Source organism: Gavialis gangeticus, unplaced genomic scaffold (genome assembly GCF_001723915.1).
Source record: "Gavialis gangeticus isolate Ggan-Ray unplaced genomic scaffold, GavGan_comp1, whole genome shotgun sequence".
Classification (NCBI taxonomy): Eukaryota; Metazoa; Chordata; order Crocodylia; family Gavialidae; genus Gavialis; species Gavialis gangeticus.
The window spans coordinates 217,144,941-217,169,416 of NW_017729032.1; the positions used below are offsets into that span (position 1 = coordinate 217,144,941).

The 24,476-nt window shown below is 43.6% G+C and overlaps 1 protein-coding gene across 24 annotated transcripts in view; it reads right to left on the reverse strand.

The window, feature by feature from the left end:
* Positions 1–24,476, reverse strand: part of LOC109302469 (trifunctional purine biosynthetic protein adenosine-3-like) — a 63,394-nt gene that overhangs the window by 20,250 nt on the left and 18,668 nt on the right. For 17 of the 24 annotated variants that reach the window (XR_002098794.1, XR_002098795.1, XM_019524001.1 and 14 more), the window contains exons 2-15: positions 24,030–24,178; positions 23,320–23,415; positions 22,520–22,694; positions 20,739–20,850; positions 19,080–19,148; positions 18,011–18,136; positions 13,309–13,396; positions 9,794–9,879; positions 9,085–9,253; positions 7,202–7,433; positions 6,984–7,078; positions 4,724–4,833; positions 1,885–2,083; positions 1,077–1,328 (exon numbers count right to left, since the gene is read on the reverse strand). Coding sequence is in view for 22 of the 24 variants with exons in the window: in XM_019524001.1 (XP_019379546.1) it covers positions 1,077–1,328; positions 1,885–2,083; positions 4,724–4,833; positions 6,984–7,078; positions 7,202–7,433; positions 9,085–9,253; positions 9,794–9,879; positions 13,309–13,396; positions 18,011–18,136; positions 19,080–19,148; positions 20,739–20,850; positions 22,520–22,694; positions 23,320–23,415; positions 24,030–24,174 (1,954 nt within the window). In the remaining 2 variants the exon portion in view is untranslated. Of the gene's footprint in view, positions 1–1,076; positions 1,329–1,884; positions 2,084–4,723; positions 4,834–6,983; positions 7,079–7,197; positions 7,434–9,084; positions 9,254–9,793; positions 9,880–13,308; positions 13,397–18,010; positions 18,137–19,017; positions 19,173–20,738; positions 20,851–22,519; positions 22,695–23,319; positions 23,416–24,029; positions 24,179–24,476 lie in introns of those variants that run through there. The other 7 variants (XM_019524003.1, XM_019524004.1, XM_019524009.1 and 4 more) reach the window with 7 other exon arrangements.

The following is a 24,476-nucleotide window of genomic DNA, read 5'->3' on the forward strand; positions in this document are numbered from 1 at the left end:
GTGCTCCTTCAATCAGTGTGCTTCTTTGTTCCCTCCATGATGGAAAAAGATATGAAAAAGTGCACACTGTGGAGAATAGGTCTAGGAGAAGAATGATGTCAGAAACCAAGGAACTGGATCCACAAGCATAGGCAACAGGGGTGTGCGAAGCGTGTCCTATTCGATTCGGATTTGACCTGAATCAGGGACAGTGATTTGACTCATTGATTTGGATCACTGTCCCCGATTCGATTCGGCTGAATCCTAATCTGAACATTCGATGCTGATTTGGAGAATCAGCGATTCAGACGCAGACACAGCTATAAATGTTTTTCTACATACCTTTAGGTACCAGTGCAGCTTGTGAACGCTGCAATGTTGGGGCACACGGAGTGCCCCACAGGAGTGCAGGGGGCCCTCCATGTGCTCGGTGGCAAACCCAGAAGTGGACCATAAAAGTACTTCCGTTCCACGTCTGGGTCTGCCGGGGAGTGTGCTAGGGGGCCCCCTGCATCTCCCAGCTCAGCAATTGGCTGTGGGAGGACAGGCAGGGGGCCCTCCTGTGCCTTGCCAGACCCAGGAGACACCAGTCAATGAGCCACAGGGGCACAGAAGGGCCCCCCAGCACACTCCCTGGTGGACCCAGAAGTGGACCGGAAGTGCTTCTGGTCCACTTCCAAGTCTGCTGCCAAGTGCACCGGGGACCCCACACACTTCTGTAGGACGCTCCATCTGCCCCACCACTGCAGCACTCATGAGCCGCCTGCTACCTAGAGGTATATAGAAAAAAATAACAAAACATTTAAAGCTGTGTCTACATCCGAATTGCCAAATCTGTCCGAATCGATTCGGAGGGTTCCGATTCGATCCAGACAGATTAAAGGGTCTCCTGATTCAATTTGGATTCTGAGATTTGGCCACTGAATCAGGCTGAATCGCCACTGAACTGAATCAGGGACTGAAGCTTTGCGCAGCCCTGACAGGCAACCATAGGTTGGAAATTCAGTCTTGGAGTCAAGAAATTTTGCCCACATCTTTTTATGAAAGCATCCAAACTGGATGAATTTCCAAGAAGGTTTACATTTAAAATATTATACCTAAAGTCTGGTCACCACATCCACCAGGTACTGGAGCAGTGTAGTGTAGAGAGGACATTAAGAGAATCTTCCTTACAAGGTTAAACCCACTGCTGTGAATCCCAGAAGAAGCTAGTCCAATAACTACATCCCCATCAGCAATTCTCTCCAGCTGCAGGAGCATCTCTCTTCGTTCCACTGCACCAACTACAAAGCCAGCAAGGTCGTACTCGCTGAGTGAATACATGCCAGGCATTTTGGCAATCTCTGTCCCTAGAGCAAGAAGAAAGACTTCAGTACTGGGTGTATATACGTTCAATGTTTTATCTTTAAGGTTATACACATCTCAAGCCTGAAATGGGAAACTGAATTCAATGTGATACAAAAGGTACATGTAACTAAAATTCACATTTGAAAGAAAATTCAGAACTGCTTCTTTCTGATTTCCAGAAATGGGGGGGGAATGGGGACACGACACGACCCAAAAGGTTAATGAAATTTAGAGATATAAAAAAGTAACAGCATGAAGGCAAAAGACTGACTATATGCCAATTTCTGGAACAAAATCAAAATGGTTCTTCAAGGAAAAATACATTCTCATATTTTTGCTTAGAAGGAGAAGAATTATTTTAGGCACCTAAAATGGGTGCTATCTGATGGGTCCAATTCTGCTCTCCTTTACAGAAGACAGAGCAAGAGAAGAGAATGAGGCCCAGCACCTGTGACTAGCATAGTTCCTTGGGTCTCTCATAGTTACTGATGTCTCTCTTATTTTCTGTAGTTCAATATCAGAACATTCAAGTCCCTTGTAGGAAAGGAGAGCTCCTACCCAAAAGGATACATCCTGCTCTTCTACAAGCATCAGCTATTCCTTCTTTGATGACCTGGGTCACTTCAGCGTCAAGTTTACTGTAGGCAAAGTAGTCAAGGAAGAAGAGGGGCTCTGCTCCCTGGGCCAGGATGTCATTGATGCACATAGCAACCAAGTCCTGACCAACGGTATTGTGTTTCTTACACACCTGTGCAATCTGCAACAGCAGAACAAGAGAACCTTATCTTACCAGTGTGAAAGGAAGTAGAAATCAGAGATCACAAAGAGCTGCACTAGATCATCCAGTTCAAGCAAGTCAAAGACAAGGCCTACAAGATTTGTAGTCAGCTGGCCTAAAGGAATCCTCATGGGGCTGGAAATTTGGTGTCAAGATGAGCAGTAGTAGTGTTAATTGCTACAGGTCCCAGAGCCATGGCAGCCACAACTCATCCCACTACCATATTTCGGCCCTGGAGGCCAGATGACATGGTTCTGTGTTTTGGATTCAGCCAGGAAGGCTGCTTATAGGACCAGAAATTTAGCAGTGGGATGAACAGTCATGGCATTTCCTCCTGGAGCCATGGCCGTTACTCATCCCACTGCCAAATTTCCAGCCCCACAGCTGCGTCCAGAGCCCAGAGCTGTGTCATCTGATTTGCAATGGAACCCACAAGGCTGAAAATCTGGCAGTAGGAAAATACACCAACATTAGTGGCACTGCCATCAAATTTCCAGTCCTGTGGTCTCTGGACCAGCCTCCACCAGATCGGGTCTAAATGTCTAATCCTGCCTGGGCAGACAGATGAGTTCAACATCCCTGATCTAGTTCAAACTATCTGGAATCAATCTACTAACTTCCAATAAACAATGCGCAAATGTAATACTTCTGGAAAGGCTGGCCCATCTCCTAGCTTTGACTATACAGAATTTGTCCTTTCAGTATTTAAAAAACTATTTGCCCATGGTGCAACTAGCATCTGAAAGTGACACAGGGTGCCCACTGGTTCTCTTGGAACAACTTAATACTGTATATACATTTGTGGTTCTATACAGTTCAATGCTTAAGTATGCTTTTACATTCTCTATTACTTAGCCTATTATCTTGATTTAACAACACCCTACAGAATTTGGAGAGGTTGTTAAATAATTTTCTTCTGCTTTATCAAATCTAAGGCAATGAGACTGCCTTTTAAAAGACATTCTACAAGAACCCGTTCTCATCAACATTAAACACCCTAAGACTTTTCTTTAGGCTTCTTTGGAATCTTTGAATGGAAAACCACCAAATTAAATCCTGTTTCCATAAGAAGGACTTAAGTGGGGTTTTTTTTTTAAATACATATGGTATTAAAATGTATATTGCCTGCTCCCATTAAAATGGTATTGCCTGCTCCCATTAGTCTTTGCTCCCCATCAGAAGTGGAACCTAACCAAATTGTCACTGGGTGCTTCTCTAAAGGAAGGAAAGTTTGTATGAACATAAGGACAAATGCAGTTTTTTGCACTGCTGTGGCTACACCAATGTAGTTACATTGGTGACCACTACTAATGCAGACACAGTGCATGGATATAAAAGAGGACTTCCTTCACAACATGTAAAATGACAACAAAATGTTACATAAGTAAGGCAGGACATTAGTGCAATCTCCTGCTGTAGACCTGCCCTAACGTAGCTATACTGGTTACAGCAGTGAAGAAGAATTCAGCATAGAAACATTGGAAGAGAAACCCAAGTAAAGTCTCTCATTGGTTTCAGGATAGAATGGATTGGGTTCTGACACATTTGGATTTGGTCTATAATTTTGGTCCGTCTTACCTCACGCAAGTGGGGTTCAAATCATCATGAAGGCAAATTATCAAGAACCTTTTGTTGTATTATAAGGATGACTCTTGTTGAGCTTATGGCAACACTGACTGGCAACAAAGGCTGTCTTCAGCCAAGAAAAAAAGTCTTGGGAATGGGACAGCTAGAAAGAAAGAGTTGGGACAGCCCTCTGCTAAACTGGTGGCTTAAGGACTGGTACTGGAGTCTGCACCAGTCAGAATTTTGGGATAAGAGGCATTTCAAAGCCTAAGATCACAAGAATATAACAAAGACTGGAAGGGACTTCCTGAGCTAAGAGTGCAGTCCCCTGCTGTCAAAAGTTAAGTGTCAGCCAATCCTCTTTGTAAGCTTATCAAGCTTCATTTTGGAGTTTTCTTCTTGTAACTTCTTTTGGAAGGCTAATCCAGAACCTCACCATTCTGATGTTTAGAAATCTTCTACATTTTCAACCCAAGTTTGTTTGTAGCTAGTTTAGACCCATTTATTCTTGTGCCAACACTGTCCATTAGTTTAAACAGTTCTTTTCCCTCCTTGGTATTTACCTCTCTCTCTCTGAAGTATCTAGAAAAAGAAAAATCAGGTCCCCAGTCTGCACTCATTTTGCTAAGCTTGGTGAAGTCCAGCTCTTTTAGTTTCCTCTCATATTACAGGCTCTTGATTTCTGTGATTATTCTAGTGGCCCTTAGGTGCACCTATTCCAGTCAGAATTAATTTCTTGAACACAGGTACCCAGAACTGTCAGGGTATTTCAAGCGAGGTCTCACCAGTGCCTCAGACAATGGCATTATATTTCTCTCTCTCCTGGAAACACATAGTTTCATAGTCGATAGGGTTAGAAGGGACCTAAGCAGGTCAAAGCCCAACCCCCTGCCACGGGCAGGATAGAATGCTGGGGTCTCTGGGTTATAACTTATGCAACTGGTGTGGACTTATAATGTCATCACAATAATAAGAGATCCACAGAGCACAACGTATTGTAGTTATTTTTTTAAAAATCCCCAGCAGCTAAGTTCCAGACACACTAGCAGTTACCTGCAATTTAGTTCCAAGGCCTTTAGTTCGAGACACTAAAATAGGATCATCATATCCAGACGCTCTCAAGTCAAACAGACCAGCAAAGCCTTCCAACTCTGAATGGCTGCCTGCCAAGTATAAAATGGTCAAGGACAAAGTTGCCAGGCCCAAAAGTGTTCCACATGCAAATTATTAAAGTCGGAGGGAAGGGGAGAAACAAAAAAACCCAACAAAACAACTTACTGTGACCACTGATAAAAATATACATGATCTTGTGAAATTCTGAACCTCAAAACTCACATTGTGATGCTACTAGTTTTACTGCTCAATATTTGTAAGCTGTAGTGAACAGTATTCATCAGTCATTTGCTAACAGCTGGTATCTCTTTTTAATCCACTTTAAAAGCACAGTTACATAACCAAAGCCCCTGGCAGATGTTCAGTTAAACAGGCTGTAGGATTAAATGTGCAAGCCCACAATCCCACCTCCTACCATGCACACATAGCATGGCAGGAGACATGATTGTGGGATCAGGGATCACACAATCTCACTACACTGCAAGTTTAGTACACTCTACTAAATTTGGAGGCAGCTGGCTGATTTCACAGGCAGATCCTGGGGCTGGCTGCCATTTTCACAGGCTGAATGCCATGGGGTCCCCCCACACCTCTGATCAGCCAAGGGGCCCTGACAGTCCCACCCCTCCCTGCAGACTGCCACATGGCCCAAAACCACAGTTTAATTACCTTGATTAAGCCCAGGGAAGCCATTAATCCACGTTATTAAACGTGGATTAATGGCTTCCCCCGAGCTTAATCATGGTAATTAAGCTGCAGTTTCAGGCCATCCCCAAGCAGTAGGCTCTGCACTTTTGATGAGCTCACTACAAAAATAAAATGAATAAACAAGCAAAGTTACCAGCAAGCAGAGAAAAGCACGTGGGAAGCCCTGTAGTCTTGAAGTACAGGGGGAGGGGGAACACACAGGGGAGAGGGTGGCAGAGCAAGGCTGCTTGCAGCAGCCTGTTGCAGGGCTTCCTGTGAGCTTTTCTTTGCTTCCTGTTAAGTTTATTTATTTTTGCAGTGAGCCTGCCAAAAGCACAGAGCCTGCCTGAAATCAGAGTTTCTGTGAAAACTGCTCAATAGCTACTTTGGTAGTCGTGATCCTGGGTTTTCCCTGGACCAGCAAGAAGCAAGTAAATCAGATGATCGCCACTCCTAGCTTCAGGAGTGCATGGGAGTCAAGGGCTCCAGTGCACCCCAGAGGGTGGGAGCCCTGATCAGCTGACTACTGCTCCCAGCCCTGAAAGCACACCTCAATCTTTGACTCAGGGCTCCACCCCAATTAGCTCCTGCTCCCAGCCTCCAGGGCACAGCACCATCAAAGGCTCCAATGCACCCCCAAGGCTGGGAATGGCAGCTGATCACAGCTCCCATGCACACCAAGGCAGGGAGCCCTAATTCACTGATGCCTGGCCACACGTGCAATTTAAGACATGATAGGAACAGCCACAAAAGTTATTACACATATTTTGTAACACGCAACTGTAACATCTAACTGGTTAATCATGTCTTAAATGTAAAAATCTGCCAGGGGCCTAACATAAACCCTTCTCAGAGAGTATCACTGTTGTTAATAAAAAAAAAAAAAGCAGCAGATTTCAAATGTGGTTAACAAGATCACAAGCAACTTTTTATATATTACACTTTGCTACCACAACCCTGGCTGGCTGATAGAAAATATACAGTAACAGCTATCCAGTGAGATAAACTGTCATTTCACTATCCAATAATATGCTGTATTTACAATTATATTGATGGCCTGGTTAACTACACTACAGTAGTCTAGTGCAGTGGTCTCCAAACTTTTTTGATCGCGCACCCCTATCAGTAAAAATGTTTTGAGCACGCACCCCCAATATATGTATATTTCTATAAATAGAAATAGAAGTTGTAATATTTTCTTCCCGCAACCCAATGGATCATCTCGTGCACCCCACTTTGGAGACCACCGGTCTAGTGCATCAAAGTTCAAGCCAGGGACCTCAATAATCAGGAATGACATTTCCCTGTCTTAACTAAAGAATTGATTTAGTAGACAAGGAAGAGATGAAGGAAAGGAGCATTTAGGTCCTTGTCCAATCAAATTTAAGTGCAATAATTGCCTCATTACTCATATAAAATACCTGCATAGAAGGGCCACTCTGCCCACCTCAGTGAAGGAATTCCTTCTACATTCAAAATACCAAGCAAGTTTGCAGCCCTGGCCTGACTTTACCTGATATGGTATTACTTTCAGTTGGTTGTTCACAGTGATCAATCAAAATATTGCTGGTCAAAGTTTCCATGCTTCTTCCTTTGCATACTGGGCCTCTGAAAAGAATTAACAGCACATTTCTTTTAACAGTGACAAAACTGTTGTCCATCACAGAACTGCAACAGTCTGAATGATTTTTGGACTACTACTTATCTCCACTAGTGCCTTTGCTTACATACACAGACTGTGTGAGAAATCCTAAAATTGGGTAACCAACATCCTTCCAATAAATGGCACCATGGAACTGTATGGCTGCCACTCCTTCGTTGGCTTCTTCTAGTGCTGACATCAAATCCTCCTTGACAGCTGTTACGGTAAGGACTCTTCCACCATTCGTCACCACTTTGCCGTCTTTCACTGTTGTGCCTGAATGGAACACCTCCACTCCCAGCTCTTTCGCCTGAAGAAGACCTAGAAATGTAAGCAGAACTTGTAGTTTCATGACTTTTTAAAACCAAACACAATGTGGTGAAAGTGTCAACAGGTGATATTCTTTCTTTATTTGTAGCAAAAGCACACAGACAGGAGTACGGCCAGTTTTTCCACAGCTCCTAACATGGCTTAACTCTCTCCTGAAAAGAACTCCTCTATGTGGGAAGTTACCGCTGCTCGCATGCCAACTTTACCCTGGGCTTTTTTACTGAGATTGCCATAAGAAACACCAGCTCACAGAAAAGAAGTCAAGGATAAGAGGGATGGATTAGGACATCTACATTATCTCCCTGCCCACACATGGTTCTATATACTGTTTTTTATAATCATTTTATATTAGACTGAACAAACTTATTCAGAGATCAGATTTCCCTTGAGAAGCTAGTCCACAGTAACACAATATTTAAGTCTCAATTCTCTTTTCATTCTGCTACATCTCTCTGAACTGGATGACACGACAATCAGTTCTTCACCCACTTTGACGTTGGTGCTCTTTGAATACTTGTAGATGGTTCTCATCATTCCTGGTCACTATTAGAGCAAACTAATTATTTTGATTTGTTTCTATATATAATCAGTAAAGAGACAGAGAGAGAGAGAAAAATCAAGCCTCTCCCAGTCTCACAAAGAGCTAAAAGCAGTTTTTAAAATCAGCAGATGAAATCATTTCTGCTTTGGTGAAGCTGTTAGGGTTGACTCACTATGTAGGTTGTGAGCCAAAGCTGGCTATGTTTCACGAGTCTGATACAAATGTAAATGCCTGTGGGCACAGTTTTAAGACAGGTGCCAGAATACTGCATGTCCATGCAAGTACAATGTGAAAGAGTGTGACACGATAAATAAACACAAAGAAAATTATAATTGTGAAAAGTATGGGCCTTGCAAGGGAAAGATTTCCCTGCTTTTACTGTTTTGTCAAAACTCAGCATTCCTCAGGCGTAGCTCTAACATCTGAAACACACATTTGTCTAAGACACTACAGAACAAATAAAGACAAGGGCTGTGCTGGAGAGGGAAAGTAGTAGCAGCAGGAGTATCTAAAGGCAGTCTAGCTCCAGAAATATCATGCTGCAGTAGGAGGGGGCTGTATAACTTGGCCTTCTCTCTGCACTTGTAGACGATATATGGAGAGGAATGACAGGCCAAGGCTAGCACAGGGAAAGCTCCAATTCTAGCATGCACTCCCCAGAGGTGCTGTGACCTAGACAGATGGCTCATCTGACCCACCAGCCAGCAAAGCAGACCTGGTGCCAGAAAGGATGAGCTAGAAATCTGTGCTTCAGCTTCATGAACTGACTCTGGAAGAATTCTCCTGTCTCCAGAATTCCTCCAGGGACAGCTAGGGCTCTACTGCCCTCTCTCATCACAATTTCAAACCAGAGACTGGTCCTTAGAGAATAAGGTACCTTTAAACAGTTCACTCCATGGGACTTTGAAATATACCCCTGTCCAATTAATGACCATGAAAGGTTTCTATTCAGGACGCTATGAAGAAAATCTCCTTATACTTCACCTCCACAAATGTGCACTGTACAAACAGCAATATGGTTCTTTGGGAGAAGGGCTAAATTCAGACTCACTATGCCTCTTCTTGTAACTGCTATGCTAAAATAAAAACAAAACAAATCACCTGTTATTTCCATGCCATTAGCATAGTCTCCTGGGTATCCTTTACTTATCATAACCACAGACACAGCAGTACTGTTTTCTGACCACACTGGCATGAGGCTGCAGAGTTTGCCTTCAATTATTGCTTCAATCACTTCATAAAAGTCATTTTTTAGCAGTGGAAGAATTACCTGCAAAGACACGTTCACAGCAATAGAGCTAAATGTAATTTTGCTCAACTGCTGAATTCAATGAAAAAAAAAATCATTAAGCTTTTCTCCGGGAACTGATATGCATGAAATTCAACTTACTGAACAAACACTGCACTTGTGGGACTGAAAATAGTATATTTTGTACATCTGCAGATTCAGAAAGTTCATGCACATTTATTTACAGCAATTATTCCTAATAGGATATGGAAAGTAACAATCCTATGCAGCCCCAGTGTGAAATAATAGAATTTAGCTTGAGGAACTGCATAGGCTCTTTTACCTAGTTCAAACAAGTATTTGAATAACAATTCTTCAGTGACTTAAAAGACAATAGCTGAACATGTCAAAGACAATAAATGCCAACTAGTTCATTTTTTAAACAGTTACTCTGTAAGTTTTCTAAGACTTTCTCTTGTAGATGCATATGTTTCTGGTAGAGGAGATGTGTATCCAGTTCAATAAAGTAAACTATTACATTTTGATGTAGAAAATTGAGTAAATTCAAGATCTCTCACTCACCTGGCACTCAGGGTCACCAAAGTGACACTTAAAGTTTAATACTTTCACACCATCTTTGGTCAGCATTAATCTTGTTTGCAGCACACCTGAACAGAAAGCAGAGCCACAGAACTATACAAGTTAGTCCAAAAGGTTTTTTTTTCCCCACTACTTTAAATGCAGCACAGTAATCTAAAAAGTGGGATGAATTCATGCAAAATAAAGGAAGCCTGTGCCAAAGGATTCTGCTAGCATATGTATTCCTTAAAAATTCTTTAAGGCCCAACACTCCAATGATAAGACACATATTTTGTGTTAAAATAAAGACAGAGCTGCCCAATGGCAGCCTGGGAGCTGCATGCAATCTTTGAATCATAGAACATTAGGGTTGGAAGAAAACTTCAGGTGGTCATCTAGTTCTACCACCTCCTCAAAGCAGGACCGTCCCCAACTAGATCATCCCAGCCAATGCTTTTTCTAGCCAGGTCTTAAGAATTTCTAAGGATGGAGACTCCATCATTTCTCTGGGGAGAGCTTGTTCCAATGGTTTACTACTCTTCTTGCGATAAGGCTTTTCCTCCTATCTAACCTAAACTCCCCTTGCTGCACCTTAGGATCATCACTCCTTGTCCTGACATCTGACACCATGAAGAACAGTCCAGCTCCATCCTCTTTCTAACCACCCTTCAGGTAGTTAAAGGCTGCTATTAAATCCCCCCCCCCAGACTTCTCTTCTAAAGACTAAATAAGCCCAGTTCCCTCAGCCTCCCCTCCAAAGTCAAGGGTTAGCCCAGGGGTAGGCAACATTTTTTTGACCGGAGTGCCAAAACCCCCCACAATGTCTACTTGGAAGTGCCAGCATGCCAGAAAAACAAAATGAGGGCAGGGGATACATGGCAGGATACATTGCATATTATTATAGTTAATCATCATAAATGTTGCCCCCCGCCCCACTTTTTCCGTAAATATCAAATTGTAAACCTAGTGACAATAAATAAAAAATTTCTGATACTCCTTTTGATCTTGTGTATTTGTTTTGTGGAGGTCCCTCCACAACAGACCTCCTAGCCCTGCTCATGACCCTTGCCCCCCACCAAAAGCCCCCCACCCCAGGCTCCGTGGCTAATCAGCAGCTATCCAGCTGGGCCAGCTGCAGCTGGGAGGCAGCGAACAGCTGCTGTCTCCCGGGCCCTGGCCTCAGCCCCATCTGCCTCCCAGCCCCAGACCTGGCCCCAGGCTCCGGGGAGGCAGCAGATACTGGCAATGCTCCCTGCTATGCTGTTCATTAGCATTCTTTTTCTGAATTTGTGCCCAGGGAGGGCAGCAGGGCCTTGAGCACAGCGTTTGCGACCCAGACTGGCAGCGCACACAGGGGCCACACAGGGAAGCCGTCTGCTGCTGCAAGCTCCGCACTGTCTGGGTCACACTTCCCCTGTATGCACAGGAGCAGCATGGGCAGCACGCAGGGTTGTGCCCCTTCCTGCAGGGTTGTGCCCCTTCCTGCTGCCCCCGCCTGCAGGGGAAGTGTGCCCAGGCCAACGGGGAGCTTGGAATGGCAGGCAGCTTTCTGGGCCCCCAATGTGCCCTACTGCGCTGGGTTCCACACACTGCTCTGCAGAAGCGGTGGGGAGTGCAACACAGCAGGAAGCATCGCTGGCATCTGCTGCCTCCCCAGAGCCTGGGGCTGGGAGGCAGCAGCTGTTGGCAGCCTCCAAGCTACAGCTGGCCCAAGCTCTGGCCAGCCTGGGCTCCATGGCTATCAGCAACTACCCAGAACCTGGGCTGGCCAGTTGTTCCTTCTGTGGCAGCTGGGAGGGAGCTGGAGTGCCCAAGCTGCATAGCAAAACTTGTCTGTCCACACTGCCAATATCCACGCATGACAGGGTAAGCTGAGTTGCCTGTGCTGCAGGGGAGAAAGGGATGCTGCCCACCTGGTGGGGAGCTAGGCTACCCACACCGTGTGCACAGCAGGAGGAGTGCTGGGCAGTCTAGCTCCCCTACTCTTCTACCCATGCAGGCCACATGCACAGTACCCCCTCCCATCCTGGCTGCTTGCAGAGGGCCCAGTTACCTGTGCTGCAGGGTGGCTGGCCCAGATGGTTAGGTTGGGGAGAGGGCTGTGTACACAGTTGAGAGAGAAGCTAGGCCACCCACATGGCACACATGATGGGGTGGGGGGCAGGGGTAAAACAGAAGAGTGGGCATGGCTGAGCTGTGCAGGGTGGGGATGGGAAGAGAGCTGGGATGTGTTTGCCTGCTTGACCACCTGCACAGGGTAATGCCCCCAGGTCTGCAGCCTGTGGCTGCCCAGAAGTTGGACAGCCCTGGAGTAAAAAGCAAGGGGAGAACAAAGCTCATTCAAGAACATAAAAAAAAACAAAACAAAAAAGCCACAAAACAGTCCGCCCTCTACTACAGCCCCTCAGTTGGAGACTGCAGATGTAGAGAGATCTTCAGAAGATGCAAACACAACTTCCAAAAGAAAAACCCTGTGCAGGAATGGCTTTTATGTTGCACTGTATAATTGAATGAAGTCCCTTTAATGCACTGCAATAGATAGGAATGTCTATATTATTACTAGTACAAATTCCTACCAAAATCCACAGCTGAGCATTTTTATTATTACAAACTGTTTAACATAAATAACAAATTATTTAAGACCTGCAGCAATACAAACAAGTACTTTGTGATCAGAGATTAACCTTTCACTGACAAGTCCTTGAATATCTTCAAAGAAAGAGCTGCATTAAAGACTCAGTCCTGCCAGGTGCCTGGTGTTTCCAAGGTAGTGATGAACATAATTAATCACCTACTAATTTCTTAGCATGCTTCTGACAGTATGAAATAATTAGTAACTCAAAAGAAAGCCTGAGATCTTCCAGAACTGGGTTCCAATTAATTTAATGCATTATCCTGGTATTACCTCAGTGTCAATGACAGCCACTGGCATGAAGTGACTGTTGACACCACTCTCTCTCATTTGGCATCAACCCCTTTTGCAAATTAATTTTCTGACAGAGTTCTTCAATACTCTCATTGCTGAATACAGGGGTGAATTATACAGCTGCAGTTAATATATGAGCTACAGCTAAGTATCATCCATCTGCAGCTGGCAGGTTTTATCCACAAAAGATGATAGTTTTTATAGCCAAGGTCGATTAACATTGAATATCCTTTAGTTGTTGTGGTTCACTTCCCTCCCTTAATGAAACTGAGTGCTGTGATGAAAGGCAGAGTTCCTACAACTTAATACAACTAGCAGTCTCAGGCCAGCCAATGCTTCTGTTTTACAGATAACAGATAACACATAGCCCTTCCATTTCTCCATGTATTAGGAAAAAAACCCTAAGCATAATAAAACCCTTGAATTGCCAGAAATTAAGGTGCTTAAAACTATAAGCCAAGCTAGTGAAATTTAAACTAGAATGGAAAAACAGAATATTATTCTTTGATGAAAACAAGTAAGAGCTCAAATGTAATCCCTAACAATTAGCTGATGTGACTTTACCCTGTCATTCAAGTGAATGCTTCCTTACCTATATACGGTGTTCCTTCTTGTCTCATACTATCAACAATGGGTTGAAAGATAGCATCTTTGATTTTCTGTAGAAGAGCTTCTGGAACCTGATGAACAACAACAAATTGAGAAAATACTAGCCCTTCAAGATATAATTCATCTGAGTGTCTTTTAGAAAGCATAGGCTGTAAGCACATTTATTTTGTATCCGTATCATGTTTCCATAAGAATTTCATAGGAATTTAAGTTCATGTAAATGTGATTAAAAAAAAACTTGTTGGCTGATATCTTATTTAATTAAAAAGCTGCTTGATTGAAAATCTATTATATAGCATTTCTTTCAACTGAAGCAATGTGTTTTCCTTCTGAAAACTCTAATGTATTCTTGCTATCTGCTTAACTTTACTCAGAATGTTTTATGATTTCCAGATAAGCAGTAAAATGTTAATACAATCTGCATACGTCCCATTTTTATTGCATCCAAGCCACATGTTCTATTACATCACAGAAAGCCAATTAACTCTTACTTACAGAGCTCACAGAAGCCAGTGGGAATCTTTTAATTTATTCCAGTTGCTTTTGGTAAAGCTGTGGTGTTTTTAAAGATTCTCAGTGAGTGTTTTGAATCAGGCTCCAAAGAGGAAAAAACACCAAACCAATGATGGAAAGTTACACATTGAAACTGAGACACGGCTAATTCTCAGTCCATTTATAATAGTTATATTCAAAGGTGATAGATCAGTCTAGAAAATAACACTATGACATGTAATGGGAAACCTGTTTAAAGCTATGTAAATCACTTAAAATTTAAGCAGATCGACATTTGAGGCTATTTTGGGTAATCTGTTAGGACAAAAGGATTTCTAATAAAGATGTCACCATGTAGTTATAATAATTAAAGTATTTTTAATCAATATAATAGGATTTTAAATATAGAAACATGGCATCTATTAAAGTAACAGGAAGGACACAATCTCATTCTACTTAAAGGCAAAACAATCCTATTAAAATATACCAGAGGGGGTTTTTTTGCCTTAAGAGATCAATCTAACATCCACTAAAGTCAATGGAAAGATTGCCCTAAGTTCAGAGTGCACTGGATTGGACTCTACATTCAGGCCTACATATGGTCTTACTTCAGCATTGTGGCCAAATGTATTCATGCACCAGAGTTGAGCTGAGTGCTCTATCCCAGTGGTTCTCAACCTTTTTTGTACCAGGTCCTGTTTTTAAACATCCATGGCTAGTCCTGACCCAGCGCCCCTCACTCCTGACCCACTGCCCCCCACCTGCAGACCCCAGCCCCCCCAGTGTGTGGGGCAGGGGAGCCCTAAGCAGCCCCTTGCAGGCCAGAATTCTGAAAGCCTTCAAGGAAAAAGCCAGTTTCCCACATTTTCTCCTTTAAAGACGAATCCATTTTTAAAAAATGGATCAACACACTCTTAAAGTTTGTCTGTGACCCTTCCATATATTCTTGCAACTCACTTCTGGGTCATGACCCATGAGTTGAGAAATGCTATCCCACCTTTTTGTTTTCCTATGCACTGTTCTGGCTGAGGGCTGGATCGGCCCCTAGTCCTCACCAGTATTTGGCTACTCCCTGCTCCCGTAAGCTGGTCCAGAAGCCAGGAATAACTGGAGGCACAACAACATCTCTGCCATTACCCCTCCGTCACAGGACACAGGCACTGTACCAGAGTTCTTAAAGGGTAGAGAGCAATTTTGGGCTTTCTGGGGACTTTCTTTCAAGTGACAGCACTTATGGCTACTCATAATTCCTTTCCGCCAACGAGGCTGACAAAAGAGAGGCTTAGGACACTGGCAGAACAGGCTGTAGTGGCTCACTTTGTGCCAGTGAATTTAGCATTTGCAGAGAAATACTGTAATTCAATACCTTGCTGAAACAGCTCATTGGCTTTTTAAAGAATCAAAAATAATTTCCTAACTTCATATTTGAGATACAAAAAGGGTACCAGATATGCTGGGAATTAGAGAGGCCCTTTCTCACCTCCACCCCTTAAGTGCATGCTTATGTCAGGTTGGAGGGACATGACCACTAACCACACTTTATCATGCATTAGCAGGTACATGACAAACAGGTCTAGGGAGGTGATACTTCCCCTCTATGCAGCACTGGTGAGGCTGCATCTGGAGTACTGCGTCCAATTTTGGGCACTGCACTTCAAGAGGGATGTGGATAACCTTGAGAGGGTCCAGATGAGGGCCACTCGTATGGTTAGGGGCCTGCAGCTAAGGCCCTATGAAGAGAGATTAAGGGACCTGAATCTCTTCAGCCTCTGCAAGAGAAGGCTGAGAGGTGATCTTGTGGCCATCTACAAAGATTCATCAGGGGAGAAAGCAAGGTTTCATAGTAGCTAGGGTCAGGAGGGACCTGAACAGATCATCTAGCCTGCCCCCCTGCCTCAGGCAGGAATGAATGCTGGGTTGACAAGACCACAGACAGGCGATCATCCAACCTCCTCTTGAATTGCCCAAGGTAGGGGCGAGGACCACTTCTCTGGGAAGCTGGTTCCAGATTCTGGCCACCCTAACTGTAAAATATTGCCTTCTGATCTCTAACCTAAACCTATTCTCCATTAGCTTATTACCATTGTTCCTTGTCACCCCAGGTGGTGCTGGGGAGAAAAGGGCTCTATCTATTTGCTGATGATCTCCCCTGATGAGTTTGTAGGCAGACACCAGGTCCCCCCTCAGCCTCCTCTTGCTGAGGCTGAACAAGTTCAGGTCGCTCAGTCTCTCCTCGTAGGGCCTGTCCTGCTGCCCTCTCACCAAGTGGGTGGCCCTCCTCTGAACTCTCTCCAGGCTCTACAGGCCACATTCCTTTTGAAGTGTGGTGCCCAGTCCTGGACGCAGTACTACAACTGCGGCCTAACCAGTGTCGCACAGAGGGGGAGTATCACCTCTCTGGACTGGCTTGAGATGCACCTTTGGATGCATGACCAGGTATGGCTGGCCTTGCTGGCTGCAATCCAACACTGGCGGCTCATGTTTATCTTGGAGTCAATAAAGACTCCAAGACCCCTTTCTGCCTCTGTGTTTTCAGGAAGGGAACTCCCCAGCCTGTATGTATGCTGTGGATTCCTTCTCCCAAGGTGCAGCACCCTGCATTTGTATACATTGAATCCCATCCTATTCTCATCTGCCCACTTTTGTAGTCTGTCTAAATCTATTTGCAGCCTCTCTCTCCCTTCAAGTATGTCCACCTCGCCCCACATCTTAGTGTCATCAGCAAACTTCGACAGCATACTTTCCACCCCCTCATCCAAGTTGCTGATAAAGATGATAAACAGTGCGGGCCCGAGGACCGAGCCCTGGGGTACCCCACTGCTCACATCTCGCCAGGTTGAGTACAACCTGTCCACCACAACTCTCTGGGTGCGCCCCATCAGCCAATTTTTTACCCATCCAACTGTGCAGGCATCAATGCCACAGTTGCTTAATTTATTGATGAGGATGGGGTGAGAGACAGTGTCAAAGACCTTCTTAAAGTCTAGAAAGACTACATCCATGGCGACACCATCGTCCAAGGATTTAGTTACTTGGTCATAAAAGCCAATCAGGTTGGTCAGGCAGGACCTGTCTTTGATGAACCCATGGCAATTGCTCCTGAGCATGATCTTCCCTGCAGGCCCCCACACAGATGCATTCCTTGATGATTCTCTCCAAGATCTTCCCAAACAGCGAGGTGAGGCTTACAGGTCTACTGTTACTTGGGTCCTCCTTCCTCCCTTTCTTAAAGATTGGGACCACATTAGCCAGTTTCCAATCCCCCGGCACCTGGCCAGATGACCACAAATGCTCATACAGCCGGGGCAAGGGCTCCACGATGGACCCTGCCAGCTCCCTCAGCACTCTTGGGTGGAGAGCATCTGGACCTGCAGATTTAAAAAAGTGCCTAGCAAGGGATACGAGATGCTTTGTTTACCAGGGCACCCTTTGGAGTACCTAGAAACAATGGCCACAAACTAACAGAGAGCAGATGCAGGTTAGACATCAGAAAAAACTTCTTTACAATAAGGGATGCCAGAATCTGGAATGGGCTCCCAAGGGAGGTGGTGCTCTCCCCTACCTTGGGGTCTTTAAAAGGAGACTGAACAAGCACCTGGCTGGGGTCATCTGACCCCAGCGCTCTTTCCTGGCCAGGGCAGGGGGTCGGACTCAATGATCTGCTGAGGTCCCTTCCAACTCTAATATCTATGAATCAGCTCTAAAAAGTAATAGAAAAGGCAGGAGGCCACTGTCCCAAACTCAGACTTGAAATCCTAAAGAACAAACAACAGGACTCTGTGTATATCTCTATGCTGTGCCTCTGTGCTGCACCCAGAGGTGCCACCATAAAGCACAGCCCACCCATTCACTCCTGCCCTATGAGCACCAGCTCCCCATAGGACATCAGTGTAGCTGCTCTTAGGCTGTCTGCCTCAGGGCCACTCTGGGGTGGCTCCCCCGTTTCCTTCCAGGATCTGACACACGCTGAACAAGACTGAGTGGTGGTGCTGCCAGAACCAGCATAAAGATGCTGTAGACAAGCCCTGAGATACTACATTGCAGCCATTCTGCAAGCACAGCTCCCCCTGACTTCAGAGGGAGATGTGCCAATGTGCTGGCAATACAACTGGGGCTCTTAACAACAATGGTCACTAATGCTTCATTACACCCACAATTCAATTTCAGAAATAAACTCAAAAGAATCACTATACCTGAGGTGCAGGACAGAAAGCTCCCAACCCCTCAGTGTTTGGACCTCTGTCTCCATCCATCAGATATCTGTGGACCTGGGCCAGTGGCATGGGGGCAACCGTGACTCCATCAGTGAAGCACAAGCACTGTGGGGAAAAACGAACAGAACATACCTAAATGAGTTATTTTGCCCACTCAAGGAAATCAGCAGTGTAGCTCACATGGACTTAAGAGTGAACAGGGTTATGTATGACAAAGTCCTGATCCAGCAAGTCATTTAAGGTATATCTATATGGCACAAGAAATAGATGAGGCAGGTCTACACATGCTAGCTCTGGCTCCAAAAGCAGTACAGGTAGGTTAGCTATTACTACTAATAATAGGGCCTGCAGAGCTAATTAAGGGTACCTCTGCCCTGCACAGACATAGGTTTAAAGAAATGGACATCTTAAGGCATACAAGTCATCCTGTTGACTTAAAATAGAACTATTTTACAAGCCTGAAATTAAACGCATATGCAAGTGGTTGCTGAATGTGTGCAAAACCTTGCATACAGAGTTCAAGTAACAGTTGTCACAGATATACTACCATTGAGGCAAGTTTGGATTTCCTCCTGCATGTTAGAATAGTGCACGGGCAACCAAACTATGACATGCATGCCACAAGTGGCACAGGAAGCCTCTGTGTGGGGAACACTTACCTAAAGGTTGGCTACCAATAGCTATAGTCCCTGGCTGGGAAAAGCACTACAATCACAAAAAGTAAGCTAAGGAGTAGGATAAAACTAATGGTGCAATACAAGAATTATAACAAAGCAGATAGAGCTACAAATCCAAACACACGTTTTATGTTACTTTGTTCTCTTTATTATTTTTATCCCCCTACAGATCATAAGTACTGTACATTTATAGTTAAAAGTAGAACAGTGTTACATAATGAATAACACAAATTCAAAATGTGTACTATACAAATTTACTTATGTAGCTGCCCTATGGAGCATAAGCTATTCAAAACAAATAATTCATACTATTAGACAAACAAAGCAGCAGCAATACAAGCAAAATGTTGAGCCAAAACTGACCAACGTACAGAAAGTTCTTCCCCTTTAAGAAGTTCCTCAACGACAACCATCTCTCCAGACTCCCCAAACATGTTTTCCTGCATTAGAAATATTCTGTAGTTATTAGCTGTGATAGCCATCTGTTAGATCTTCTCTGTCCTTCTCTTAGCAATCCCCTTTTCAAGAAAAAAAACAATGCATTTGAAAGGTGCCAGCCTGCTTAGATGCCACAGGGTTCAACCAAGAGAAAAGAATCCTAGAAAGCACCCACCGTCCACAGAAAAGGTCAGTGGATGCCACCCAAGTGGATGCCGAGACACACCTCTGGACAAGAAAAACTGGTCCACAACTGCAGGTGTTATACAGACTTAATTAAGCACCTAATTAAGTGATATCACTCAATGGGCTGTACCTTATACTGTCCACTCACATAAAGGGAGGCGTTTCTTGGCCCTCAGACTATTAGCTGGTAAACCAGGGTATATCTATTGCTACCCAATTTACCAGGCAATTAGATGAAGTTGGGTTAACTACCACATGCACTCAATTAGCAATGAAAGAATAACAGGGTTTATTAATAACAAAAGCAACTAACAAAATTTAACAAATAATATTAACCACAACTAATCAACAAACATCAAACAACTATAACAGGAAGGAAGGAGTGGAATATATTACAGAGGGGCAAAAGTAAATTTTATTCATCTCTGCTGTCTGATTGGTCACCGGCCATCCGTCTTCCAGTACAGGTCAGCGGTGGCCTACCTCCCACCTCTCTGACTTTCCAACAAGGGTGCTTAACTAATAAAAGGACAGAAGGGAGGGGAAGGATTGAGGCGATACATACTAATAAAGTAAAAGGGCCACTCTGCATCAAAAATGCATGCACCCAGGGAGGAAAAGCCTAGGGAGCCAACTCTACCTTGATGTAGAAGTCCAGAGGGGAGCAACTGCATGGAGACCTTCGAGCCTCTGGAGTATACACAGCACAGCCTCCATGGAGTGCCTATCTTCTCCTTCAGTCAGTCTCTTCCTATACTCTCACTCCCCAGTCAATATCCAACACAGGCCTCAATCAAATGTCACTCCCTCGACCACACTACCCACACACGTGCCCTCAGACACACAGAACCTAAACCTCAAAGCCACACATCCACCCAGACACACCCCGATCTCTGCCCACACACAGCCTTTATAGGCTACATGCACACGTTACTTAAGTGGCTCTGCACTTGGCCCCAAATTCTTCACACAACACCTCTTTCAGGGGTCTTGCATTATTTTTCATGAGGCAAGGTCACTCAGAGTTCACTTGGTGACCCACTTTCCACCTGTGCTGTGGTACCATAGTGTCTTTATCCTTACACATAGACCCAGACCCTAATTTTGGCTGCAACACAGGCACTGCCAGACTTGGAGGCACAGCCTTCCTTTTACTCAAGAATAGACACAGCATAGGCTGAAGTAGCACAAGCTGCTGCTGCATGAAGTGGCAAGGCTTTGACTTGAGAAGGAATCAGCTCAAGGTAAGAAATTAATTCAGACTCTGGATCCAGCCAGGCCAATAGGACGGTGTGGTGAAAATGCTTGCTAGGGCTACAAAATGGGCTGGGATTCCAAAGTAAATTCTTAGAGACCGCTGGACAGTGGCAATCAGCCTTACAGTATTTAAAGAAAAAGCATTTTACCTGCATCATCTTTTGCACAGCTTCACACGCTTCCTCTTTGCTGGCTGCAATAATTACCTCTTTTCTAGCAGCTGGGCCACCAGCCTTTACAACCAGTGCAGGAAAGTCTGTGCTTTAACAGAAAAACAGGTCACATTAGAGTCATGATCCAAATATCCCCACTGCATCCTCCAAAAAGCACACTTTCAAGTTCGGTGCTTCCAAGATTTTTCCCTTTTAGCTGCATAGTTGATGAATTTTATACATGCACACATACTTCCCATCCCACTCTGGAAGGCCATGTTGTTACACAAGCTCATCATGGACTTAGGCTCTAGGTGCAGGAGGGGGAATAGGAACTCTTGAGCTCTTGGACTGGCTCCAACTGTTCTTTGTGAACCCTTGGACAAAAATCATTTAACTTCTGTGTCTCAGCCCCCAATCTCTTCCCCCTCTTTAAATCCAGGGATACTACTATTTGGTAGGTCTCAAACAATTTGAAAGAATAAATGATCAATTAAATGCGACACTAAGCAGCATTTCAGAAGCACCATTTAAGCATCCATAATTAAGGCAGAACTGAGGCTTGTACTTCAAGCAGAGATTCAGCTGCTTTTTTGAAGAGCAAGAGAGGAATTCAGAGCACTTGCTGCAAAATTACAGCACTTATTTTGAACACAGAATGAGTTATCCAGTTCTGAATATTTTAAGCACATTCTTACTCCTGTACCTCTGTCCCAGATGGTAAACAGCCAAAAACTAAATGTAGTATTTGAGTAAGTGATGCACAGAATGACTCAGACAAACGGGCAATCTTTCGTATCCAGAAGCTCATTCCTTTGACATTTCCTTTTTGGGCTTTCTGTAAGATAATCTTTGGCTTCTACATTCAGTAGCAATAGCACACAGAGACCTTGTATTCTGGCACGTATAGCATGTCTGTCTGAAATATAAAAGGCTCTCTCTCTCTCTGTGTTTAATCCCATTTATTATTTGTGTACTGAAGTTCCTTTACATGACAATAATATAGTTATAGAGATTTCTTAGGGAAAACAACTAAATGTTTTTAAAAAGGCATGTTCTAATTATACTCCACTTACTATATGATACAAGAAAAAAAAAAGTGTGTGTAGTCAGTGAATGAACACAAAGCAGAACTTCTGTAGTGACTCTGATATACAGCAGCAGCCTTCTTTTGTAGGTCAGTTTTACTGTAGTAGCAGAACATCACTGCTTAGGAGCAGATGACTCCCCCAAAGAATCCTACTGATTTCAGCAGGACTACTAGTCAGTGTAACTGCTCACCAGTATGACCAAGGGACCTATCATCTGGCCCTGAACAAGTAAGAATGAGGAAGGACTTCAGCTGTGAGCTGCTTTCATACTGCCCAGCAAACAATTTTGCCAGGTCTATGCTTGTGCATAGGAAAGCCTGATCATTAGACAAATATCTGAAGAAAAAGTTCAGTTAAGTACATTACAGTATTTTTTTCCCCCCTCATATGAGGTTTTTTTCTCTTATCATAGATAGCAAATGGGTATCCTCATGCATAAGACTCCATCACCTGTACTTGAAAAGTCAGTTTTTTGGAAAGCTTCCCATTACAATTCTCATGACATTAAAATTGCCAGTGACCATCCCCATCTTTGATTTTTTTTAAATGCGCTTAACAACAGCCAGTTGTAAATGAAACATCTATCAGCAAATAAAAGGACAGATCATGTTCACGGCAATAATCCCAAGGAAAAGGTCAAACATACAGATAACCTGAAAAGCAAGTTGCAGGCAACAGATAATTTACCTGTTAACAAACCTATATGCTTCCTGAGGATTGGTGAAGGCTTTCCATCTTGCTGCTGGGATCCCATGCCGATCCAGAAAGGCTTTGGAAAAGCCTAGACTGGTCTCTAACTGAGCTGCCTTTGCTGTGGGTCCAAAGCATCTCACTCCACCTGACATCAAGTAATCGACAATTCCTAGTGATTGCCAGAAGATAAGTCATCTCTTTGGAAATGGCCAGGCCATGGTTACTACAGAGGCCAAAAGTACCTCCCCCAGGAGTCTGCTGCACCCCTTGATGTAGCAATCAGTTTGTACCCAAAATGTTATTTTAAATGTGAATTCATCATACATTTCATCACTCGGTTTCATAAGACCTTTAATAATTAGCTTTTAGCTTTGTCACTGAGGCCACCCTGCGACTATAGTTCTGACTGACCGATATTCTTTATTTTAGACTCCGATACCAAATTACATTGTTTGTAACATCCCAAAGTAATGGCTGAGTGACACTATGCATGAAGGAAAAGGTCATGGCCTGGGTCATATACCTTCTCTGAAGTGTGATGGCATATAAGAAGGCATAAAAAAGCTGCTTTTCCCCAGTACCGTGTGATTTCCTATCAAATGATATATATAATGTGTATACATAGAACAGCTAGACATTGCCAAATGTAAAAAATTATTCGCACTTATACAAGCAGTTCAAGTTAGTCTTTTACACTTTAGTGTAATAAAGACAGTATAAGCATATTAGGTTTAAGTCGAGTTAAGTTAAAAACAAGACTCTACCCTTGTCTGACAAAAATATTTTAATCTTACCAGTTGCCAAAAGATCCTCTTGTCCCACTATCACAAGTCCAATGTTATGATCTTTGCAGAACTGGGCAAGGATTGCTTGGTTACTAACTAACACAGCTGAAAAGGATAAAAATAACCTCTTATGTTATAAAAGTTGCACACTAGATCAAATCAAAGTCTCCCTAAAAAAAGTCCCCAGCCCAAATTATGCTAATAAAGTGTTCAAATGAAGTAATGAGGATGAAAGGGAAGCTGAACACCACCTGCTACCCACATATTATCATAACTGAAACTGAACAACAAATTAAAGAGCAGCATGTCTAGGGTGAACAACTGAAGATAATTTATAATACTTATTTATACTGCTAAATATAAATTATGTTAGCTATATGCAGCACAAATACATTTTCTTTTGAGAATAGTTTTTAAAGTGGATTTTATTTCACTGTATTACTTTTTGGATCTCTGTTTGTATTTTTGTGTCCTCAAGATGTATGGGTTTTGGGTTTTTTTAATTAATTCTTTGCACTACATTAAAAACATATCATATGGTACTCTATCAGATGTCCTAAAATTCAGAAAGACTATACAGCAAAAAATTATTTATGTAGGTTATAACTGATTGCATACTTGGAGGAGAAAAGACACCCTGTTTCTACTGATTCAATATATATTTCCATTCACTTACCTCTATATTGTACCTGTACCTTTTTTTTTTTTTTTTTAAATACCTGAATTGGAAATTTTCCCATCTCCAGCTGTTCCTGCATTTCCTGGAGCAACAAGCACTTGTTTTACATGTGGAGACTGTGCTAATTTCCAGGCCAAAGCATGCTCCCTGCTTCCATTGCCAATCACAAGCACTCGATCAGCCATTAATCTTTGTAAAATAAGAGTCACTGTATTAATTTCACAATCCTGCAACAAACATGTAAGACATTAATCTTGTCCTTAACAGCTGCTCGTAATCCAGTCTCAGTTTAGTTCTTAGCACAAGGGAGGCAAAGTCCAGGCCACAGGCTGGATCAGGAGCACAGACTCCATTTCCCAGCAGCCCCTGCCCACGTCACTGCAGGCAGTTTCCATGGAGCCCCCAGCAGCAGTGCCATGACAGCGCAGGCCCAGGGTTTCCATGAAGACCAGCCCCAGCAGTGTTGGCAGGGCACATGGTTGGGTGG